Raw genomic sequence first — 9,711 nt, 5'->3', positions numbered from 1 at the left:
AGAGAAGAGATGATACGAACTCAAACGATGAAATTTAGCAAATTGACATGACTCACAATCTAAAGAAGACAAATGTTAAAGTTGTGGATGAAGACTCTTCAACACAGAGATAGACGGATGACCCAAACGACAATGCTCTTCAAAGGGAGACAACACGCTAGAGCATGTGATGGCCGTAGGTTTTTTGTGTTCAAAGATGTAAAGACCTCCAAATTCCCGCCCTTTACCAATAGTCTGTTTCGTCGTAAGATCCTGAAATAAGCAATAACCAGGAAAAAAGGAGACACAACAATGAAGATCACGAGTGAGTTTACTGACCGAAATCAAATTAAACGAGAAATTTGATAAATTTAAAACCGATGACAAAGAAATTGATTCAGTGAGATGGACGGTTCCTGATCCTAAAACAGGAGTGGAGGTTCCATCAGCTATAGTGACATTAGGTGAAAAGGTAGATGTACAAAGGTCAGAGAAATAAACTGGGGTTACCTGTCATATGGTCTGTAGCGCCAGAGTCAATGACCCATTTTGACGTGGAGGAAAGAAGACATTTAGAAATGTTACCTGTCTCTGCGATGGTCGTAATGGGAGTAGAAGATGATGCCCTTAATGACTCTTGATACTGTTGAAATTTAGCAAACTCCTCTGCAGAAATCGTAATTGACTTGTGAAGATTATCAAGAGTAGAGGCGACATGTGCAGAGGGTGATGGCATCCTCTGACCCTTATTCAACAATCTTCTGCATTCATGTTTCGTATGGCTAGGTTTATGACAATAATAGCAAACACCTCCTCCTGGATCCATTCAACTTTGTTTTAGTTACTTTTGACACCATAAGAACAATCTCAAACATTACTTGTTTCTTATCAGCCATTACCTCAAAAATAGACACCAGACAGCAGAGAATCAAACCCTAATTTACCGAAGAGATGTCTTTACAAGCAGTGAGTATATCTATATATCCCAAAAAAACACACCACCAAGAAGAGCCAACAACACTGAGGAAACCCACAGAAGATGGACGAAAAACAACGGCGCACGCGTCGGCGCATGGACGGACAGCAGGTTGGAACAAGCGGCGCATGAGCCTCACGCGCTGGTCAGATGGCAACCGGACTTTGGGGTTTTGTAGATCGGCGGCTGGGCTCCTTATTGGACTGGGTGGTGTAAAAAAAAAAAAACAGTTTCTTTTCCGACGGCGGCAGCTAACGACAGCAAATGAACCGAAGACGGCGACTGTGAGTAAAAATGTAAACTCACCTCTCCATAAAACCCTAAACGTATCACAAACGGGTTCTAAAATCTCAAATCCTAAGGTTCACAAAACCCTAAGTTTGTTTAGAGAGCTCTGATACCATGTAAAACTCTTAGGTTTGAGAAAGAATCAGAATACTCTATTCATTCACCAAAGATATGAATATATACAAGTGTACAAAGCATAGAAAAGGAAAATATCACAAAATATTTACAAAAATGGAAAACCCTAACTATAGAATTATAACAAATTATATGAAAGGTTCCATAAACTAAAATGACTTTCCCTCAATGTCCCTGCAAATATTATGCTATATCTTTTACATGATTAGTCATTTGTTCTATATTTTCGTTTTACTTGCTCACTTGGAATATATGTCTTAAATCATCAATTGACCTAAAATCATCAATCTTTTACATGATTAGTCATTTGTTCTATATTTTCGTTTTACTTGCTCACTTGGAATATATGTCTTAAATCATCAATTTACCTAAAAGTTTAACCTGATGGGTGAAAGTTAATTTAATATTATATCATCTAACATTCCCCCTCACTTGTGGACTTGAAATATGCAGAAGATCCAACAAGTGGAAATCAATATTAACTGGGGACGAAATAACATTGCAGGGATTTGAACACATGACCTCCCAGACCACTTGTTCTGATACCATCCTAAATTACTGATTCACCCAAAAGCTTAAGCTAATGAGTGAAGGTAAATTTAATATTATATCATCTAACAACATGAATGCTTGATGGTTGTAAAACATATCTTACATCTCCATTATCCTTTAATTCTTTCAACCTTCTTTTCCTTCTACGAATAATATTGGTGCGAGCTCAAGATCCCTTGCGACCGCTAGTGTTTATCTATCTATTATTTTCTAGAAGAATAAATTTATCTTCCGTTGCCGACGAAATCTCTAATCTAAAAAAGATGGGAGCATATTTATAGTTTATGGTTTTGTTAGAGTTCCATCTCAGCCTGTTAATGCTCTTTCCCCTTAAGAAAACTCTATACCATACTAAGTGAAAACATTGAAAGCCAAAATTTTCAAAATTGTGTAAACTTGAAAGTTTCAAAAACAGATATCAGCTAATTTTTGCTCCCTCCAAAGTAATTAAATAAATAAAAAACAAAAATAAAAAAAACTTGCTTAAAAATAAGAAATCATGACAGAAATCACCTTGGTATGTCAGGATCACAAAAGTTACGATATCTATCTTCAAATACCTGCAGAGGTAACAGTTGACACATATAATAACTGTAAAAATTAAAAACTAAAATAAAACGGGGACATCTGGTGTAAAGGACAATGGAACTAACCTCAAACCGTTTCAAATCTAAAGCTCCAACAGGCTTTGAAAGATCACGAAAAGTTGATGATTTGTTAAAATCAAGAACCTCAGAGGAGTAATCCGCCAAAACCCAGGGGAAGACCGGATACTGAGTTAAATCATTATAAGATCTTCCAGAAAGAGTATTGAGAATCATTAAATACTCAAAGTTTGTGATATCCCTCCTCCTCCAACTCTCTCTTGCAGTTTCTGCCAGCTCTAAGGCAACACGTCTATCGACAAAAGAAATAACTCCACTTTGATTTCGACTACTGCCTTTAGGAAACAAATAGTCATTTCTACTCGACACGATCAGAGTCCCAATATCTTTCGCAACTTTTGGAGAGTTGAAATTAAAAAAGACTGGTGCAACTGAATCACTGAAGAAGATCTCTATTGCAGTGTATCTTAGCAAATATCGAGTCCAGTGAACTCCTTTTATCTGAGAGTCCATCATACATACAAGAACGGGAAGAAAAAAAAAACATTAGATTTCTATACACAACAATGCCTGGTAAAATGAAATGGAATTTGTGATTTCCCTACCTTTCCAATGTCCCATCTTCTATGGCGTCTGACATTTTTTAGTGGTCTTTTTAAATAGCCATCATCATTCATCACCTCCATGTTATCAAATGAAGTACTCTTTCTCGAATCCAATTGTAAATGCAATGGCCACTTTAGAGACTTCTGCCTTTGGTTGAGCTTAGTCAAATTTGAACTTTTAAGAACTTCGAAGTTCTTAAAGGTTGATGCTCCCCCAGTGCCTTCGACCAAAAATTCGCCAAAAAAATGCAAAACATTTTTCATTACAGCCAAACGTCCAGCTAATTTTCTTTTGGGTGTCACAAGTATGCAAGGAGTCGACATGAGAACCTGATGCATGAAGCCATCCATGAACACTACTGAAGTATTTAACTAATGGAGTGCAGTTTCAACTTAGTTTACATACCTCGCTTTCTTCTGTCACTGATGAAAATAAAGTATCTTTTCTGTCCTGTACAATATCTTTCCAGTCACCAACGTCTTTGATTAGCTCTGGGTACTGGCCATCGGAAGAGTCCTTGAGAATGGAAGCATTAGGTTCACATTGTTCAGCATCATTTTCAATGGGTTCTGAGTTTCCTTCATCAGTTATCTTCCGAACACCTTTCAGCAAAAATCTTTTCATTTGCTCTGGAATGTGCCCAACAATACCAGATTTGTTTTCATTTTCAGCGTGAGTAATGTCAGCACCAGGAGAAATTGATGAGGGGTGACAAAGCTTTTCATCAAAGTGATAATTCTTTCTTAGTTTAGGTCTTCGTCGCCACATATCTTCAGTCTTGTCAAGTTTCCAATGCGTTGAAGAAATATTTGGAGAAGAATTAGCAGCCCACGGACCACGCTCGTCAATCAAAGCACGAAACATGTGCATCCACTTTTCCTGCCAATAGAACAAACTCTATGACAGAACTGATGAAACAATCTTAAGTTCCCATTCCATGTGAAACAAATGGCATCAATCAAAAGGATGATGACAAGTATGAAAACTAAACAATGTAGACTACACACACCGCAATATTTTGTTGCTCTTCCTCATACGCAAGCTGGAATGCAGCCCTTCTATTGTCATCTGCAATCAAAATGGAAGTCAGACTACCTTGCATCTCATCTTCAAAAACCTTCTGGTTGTTAGACTCATTAGAAAAGATTTCCTCCATTCTGATTATTAGCTCATGCAACTGCTTCTCATGGTTAATTTTTGATGTCTTCATATAGTTTGCTTCATCGGCTATCTGCAAAAGAATCAGAATCAGATAAAAGAAAATAAAATTTCTTCTCTTGCTATGCTAGAATTTCATCTTCCTTAGAGAGCAACACAAAAGCTGTTTGGAATGAGAAAAGTCATAAAAGAGAATCGTTTCATCTGAATTTTGGTTCATGGAGGAGTCACCAAAGTGTTCAAAAAAAAAAAAAAAAAAAAAACACTTCTGAACTTTACCATAACCAAGTATACAAAGCCCCACTCTAACAACATATGCTCATAGTCCACCCAACCAATCTTCCGAGAGACTTCATCAACTTCAAGCTAGCTGTGGGAGACAATAATGATTTTAAATCATTATATTTTCAATCTGGAGACTTGGCATTCCTTTACTTCGACTCATAATTGGAAAGAAATGGAAGGGGATGGAAATGTTTCAAGACCTTTACTTCCTAGGAAAGAGTTTGTATCGTTGAACACTTTGTCCATTCCACTAATCAATGAAAAGTTCTTTTAATGTTGGCAATGGGGAAAGAAAATTTCTTCAGGAGATACTTGGCTTGAGGAAACTTATTTTAATTCTCTTTTATGAATCTATCTAAGTTAATTGTTAGGATTCGTGGAGCCAAAATAAGCTGCTAATCTTGAATGACTGAAGTTAGTGCTAGGAGTTCATCCATTTTGGGGCTAGGTTTCATGACATATATATCTACAGAGAGCCATTGCTTGGCCACCTTTCTTTGATTCCTTTTATTCTTTTGTAGCTCACCTTTTTTTTATTTTTTTGTTTAGTATTATTCAGCATTGCGGGCCGGCGGACATGAGTGATAGGTGAGCGAGTTGAGTTGCAACCTCAATTGGCAACCATTCTTTGTCAGGTTGAGGGTTTTATTTATTTGTTTGTCCTAGGCTACCAGGTTGTGACCCTTAGAAGTGTTTTTTTTTTTTTTTTTTTTAAATGTAAACAAAACTTTTCATTAATAAAATGAAGAGAGATATTATTGCTCAAATTACAAGGAAACAAATTGAAGAGCTTATCAATGAAAAAATTATTGCTCAAATTACAAGGAAACAAACCGAAGAGCCAGAAAACATAAAAGAACAAACTCAAGAGAGTCATGCTTTACAACGAAGAACAGGCACCATAAATAAAAGCCCTCCAATTAAATATAGAATTTTGGGGAGAAAATACACTTAAATCTTAGAAACAAAAACATCAATAGCAAACGAAGAATACTGAGTTTTGAATCTTCAAAGTGAACGAGCCAAAGGAACAACGAAAACCTGATGCATACGAAAAATTGACAGAAGCTTCAAGCAAAATGATATTGTTGGACAGAAGCAAAAATTGGCAGAAGCTTCAAGCTTCAAGAACATTTCTCTTGGTTGTGACTCTTGGAAGTCAAAAAACTATTGTTGGACTATTTGAAGGATAATTTGTGGTGCGAGTGTGAGAGCCTTTTTAATCTCCATTACACTAGAACCTACAATTGTAGAAGATTGAGGCAAACCGGTATATATTCGTGTTGTTTCTCTTTGTCCGACCACCGCTGGCTCCGTCCTCCATCGTCCCTTCGCCACCCTCATCCGGCCTTCAAGGTGGTCCTTTCTCTCTCTCTCCCGCTTTCTCTTTGTTCGTCACCCACCCTCTTCTCTTCCACTGCAACCCATTTTTTTTTTTAACGTTAACATCATTTTTCTTTCTTCTTGTATCCTGTCTCCTCTCTACCTAAAGCCCTAACAGCGTTTCTGTTTGTGACCCTCTCTAGCCGAGCCTTTGTTGTCTCTCTCTCCAAAACCTCCTCTAAAAACCCTAACCGTCCGTTTCCTCACCCGCTATCCTTTTGTCTTCAAACCTTTGTTGTCCATCTTAGATTTCTCCATCATTTTTTCTCCATCATTCATCCTTAGTCTTTACATCAACCCTTGCAACCCTCTTTGCCATGTTCCAGTCTCCAATTTGGTTTCTATTGTGCTTCTTCTCATTTAAGATGTCTTTGACCACTTTAGAGGCAATGAGTTGTTGTATTCAAAAATCTTATTTTTGGATAAAATGTGAGAAGAACATGTTTTCTATTGAGAATTCAAGTAATAATCAGAAGATTTACCTTTCAATCTCTCACTTGCGTTGGTTTGAAACATCTTTGGTGGAGTTATTACAAGATTGGGTTCATGTGTTCTTCTCCAAAAAAGACCGGAATGACTCTAGATTCATTTGTTTGGCTAAGTTCAAATCATTCAATGAAAGATTTTTCAAATGTGCTATTTGGCCGCCTACTGGTGGTTGGAAAAATCTACATGTTCCAGCTAGTTTCTTGAAGAAAGGTTGGATGGTTTTTTGAGAAATGATTAGAGATCTTTTGGGCAATTTGCCGTCTTTCCTTCGGTTTGGTGTTGGTGAGTCTGAATTTGGTGAGCCTTTACCTCCAACTCTCTCAGATGATTTGAAAGTGGCTAGAAACTTTCAGGTCGTTTCTTAGCCGTCTGACTTTGATCTCTCTTATTGGGTTAGAAAAGATAAAGAAGCGTTGACAATGAACTTCAACAATGTGTTTGTTGTTTCTCGATTGTTTGCCTACTATTCTTGGAAGGATATTTGTCTTGCTTCGGAAGACTATTTTCAGTCTAGAGTTCTAATCAATCCTTTCATGGGTGACAAGGCATTAATAAAACTTGATGATAGTTTTGTTGATATGGATTTTGATGAAAAATGGTGAGAAATTGGATCCTTGCATTTGAAGGCTGAAAATTGGTCTTAAGCACATTCTCATCCAAAGTTCATTGTGAGTTATGGAGGTTGGCTTTCCATAAAAAAATTACCTTTGCCTTTTTGGACTCGTGCTACTTTTGAAGCCATTGGAGAAAACCTTGAGGATCTAGTTAGTATTTCTTCTCAAACTCCAAATTTCTTGGATTGATCTGAAGCTCGTATTGAAGTTAAACGAAATTCGTGTGGTTTTCTCCCAGCTAAAATTAGTTAAAGATAAGACTAATGGTAATTTTCACCTTAAATTTAGTGATATTTCTCCATTAGATCCTCCTAGTATCCTTCAAGGCAAGTTATTTTTCAACTACTTTTTTTAACTCTTTCGATATTACAAGATTGATTGAAGTTAAATTTGATGAAGTGTTTGAGGTATCCAATTTTGTTGAAGAGGGTGTTCCCATTCAGTCAAACAAGAAAACCAATTTCGTTTCAGCTCCAAATGAGGTAGATCCACAACCTCTAGAGAGCCTTAATTGTCCTAGGGAAACCGCAATAGTACTCCACAGTTTGTTGATTTAAGGAGCACTAAAGAGGATGTGAACATTGAAAGTTCTCCATTTTCTTATTATCCTCTTTCTTACCATCGACAAAAAAAAAAAAAAAAAAAGCAATCATCCACAGAGGAACATTTTGAGTTCAATTCAGATGTTGTGGAGGAGTCCTGTACACATCTCTTATTAACTGATTCACAACCGACAGACAATCCACATCCTTTGCCTTATAGTTTGAACTTCAACCAATCAATCATTAAAGTTTCAAGATCAAAATTTTCTTTTGTAAAGGAGTTTTAGCCATACACCTCTTAAAGATACTCCTTCTGGTTACAATTCTGATGGAGATTCAGATGTTAGTCTAAGCAGTGAGGATATTATGAATGTTTTAGCACAAGATGCATTTGTTGAGGAGACTCAAAAGGTTTACTTTGCAGATAGCTTTGATACTTTGTTTAAGAATGGTGAAAATGTTAAAGCAGAATTGTCACCCATAATTCCTGCCAAGTTCTCTGCTTCGATTGAAAAATGTGGTTTTTGGAATCAATTCCTCCTCTTTCTCCTTTAGTTAAAGCATTTCTTAGTGGTTTTGTTCAAGAATTAAACTATTTTTGTGGATTTCTCGTGTTTATGCACCTAAACCTTATTGTTTTGTCCTTAAGAAGTTGTGGTTTTTCTGGAAGTAACAGTTTAGAAGTTGAATTGTTTTGTGGTTTGATCCTCGCTCTTTCGGCCTTATTGAACTTCTTACCTTGTAGGCTCATTGGACTTCTGTCGGCTTTAGCTTTTTAGTTTATGTGCTCTCTAGTTTTGCTTTCCTTTTTGGAGTCGGTTTGTTAGATTTTAAGAGTTTGCTTTTTGATGTCTTCTCCTCTTTGTATCTCAATAGTATTTTTTCTCCTTTTGTTTTCCCACAATTTCTCTATCCTTTGAAGGTTATTGTATCTTTGAGCATTAGTCTCTTTTCATTTTATCAATGGAAAGTTAGGTTTCATTTAAGAAAAAGACTTAATTGCTTAACCTATAAAGGGGAGAAAGACAATTCTGATATACTTTGCTTGAATATATATTTGTCATTCCCGTATTGTGTTGAGGTGTGTTGTATTTTCCCTTTTCTCCCAAAATCAATGATAATTGGGAATGAGCACATGATTTATCTTAAGTTGGAAACTCGAAGAAATTTGAAGGACATTGGTTTATTTAGGTAGTGAATCTTCTCGTCAAAGATGATCAGATTGGTTGGAAAATTGATTCCTCAAGGGAAATTTATTTTCTGCATTCTGGAAGTCAAAAAGCTCTTCCCCCCCCCCACCCAAAAAAAAAAAAACAGCGTCTTGGCTTGGATAATGCTTGAATGGTCCACCTTAATATTTCAAGTATCTAAGCAGTTAGAAAAAGGCTCTCTGTGTTTTCCCTGTTTATTCAATATAATATAAAATCAACATACAATCTAAAAATCTCTCTCTAACAGACCGATCAATTTCAATCTTCTGTTTGAATACCCTAGAATAAGTAGCTGCTTCATTTAAAAAATATCTCTGTATTTTTAGTTATTAAAGAACCACCTTTGACTAAATAGCATGTAAATTGATTTCGATCTATAATACAGGCAAAAACAATCACTAAGCAGCATGATCAATATTACACAAAGTAACTTACAGGCTGCAGAAACTCGTTCTTTTTGTATCAGTTTGTTGTATGTACCCAGTTTCTTTAAAGAAACACACCAAGTATCTGAGGAATCATCTGTTTCTGATTAATACTGTTTGCAAAGTATTGATTTTGCAACAGCTTAAGTTTCTCCGAATCAAATGCGAATATGACATGCATGCGCCAGCATCATTATTTTAACCGATTCTGATACTGTGACCGTAACAGCAAGCAAAGCCTGAAACACAACAATCAATTTGAAATTTAGCTTCACTAACAACAGCAAAATATCCACTGTGCTATAAACCTTAATAAAGGGAGGAAGCACTACCAGATGAACAGCTGCAAACCCTATTTTTTGGTTTCTGGATCATCAATCAGTATCGACAAGAGAAGGTAAAAGTGAAATAAACTGCTGCATCACATGTGGATGCTTTTTCAAGAGGAGATTTGCAGATGTAG

At 36.4% G+C, this 9,711-nt stretch overlaps 1 protein-coding gene across 1 annotated transcript; it reads right to left on the bottom strand.

Annotated features, from left to right (window-relative positions):
* Positions 1–2,338: 2,338 nt before the first annotated feature.
* Positions 2,339–4,394, bottom strand: LOC120068916 (BEACH domain-containing protein B-like). Its single transcript, XM_039020555.1, has 5 exons — positions 4,151–4,394; positions 3,547–4,020; positions 3,141–3,470; positions 2,584–3,036; positions 2,339–2,490 (listed from the first exon to the last, which is right to left on the bottom strand). Exons 1-5 carry the CDS (start codon positions 4,349–4,351, stop codon positions 2,440–2,442), a joined length of 1,509 nt encoding a protein of 502 aa, XP_038876483.1. The 5' UTR covers positions 4,352–4,394; the 3' UTR covers positions 2,339–2,439.
* Between the last annotated feature and the right edge of the window lie 5,317 nt (positions 4,395–9,711).

The sequence above is a fragment of the Benincasa hispida genome, unplaced genomic scaffold (genome assembly GCF_009727055.1).
Source record: "Benincasa hispida cultivar B227 unplaced genomic scaffold, ASM972705v1 Contig1378, whole genome shotgun sequence".
In the NCBI taxonomy this organism is placed as follows: domain Eukaryota; kingdom Viridiplantae; phylum Streptophyta; class Magnoliopsida; order Cucurbitales; family Cucurbitaceae; genus Benincasa; species Benincasa hispida.
Note: the sequence above shows the minus strand (reverse complement) of the source record. Positions and strands in the feature narration are given on the sequence as shown.

Coding starts and splice junctions, on each gene's coding strand:
- LOC120068916 (XM_039020555.1), bottom strand. CDS start 4,351: ATGAAGACATCAAAAATTAACCATGAGAAGCAGTTGCATGAGCTAATA. Junction 4,021..4,150: donor AAGAGCAACAAAATATTGCG/GTGTGTGTAGTC, acceptor TTCTATTGGCAG/GAAAAGTGGATGCACATGTT. Junction 2,491..2,583: donor TAGATTTGAAACGGTTTGAG/GTTAGTTCCATT, acceptor TTACCTCTGCAG/GTATTTGAAGATAGATATCG.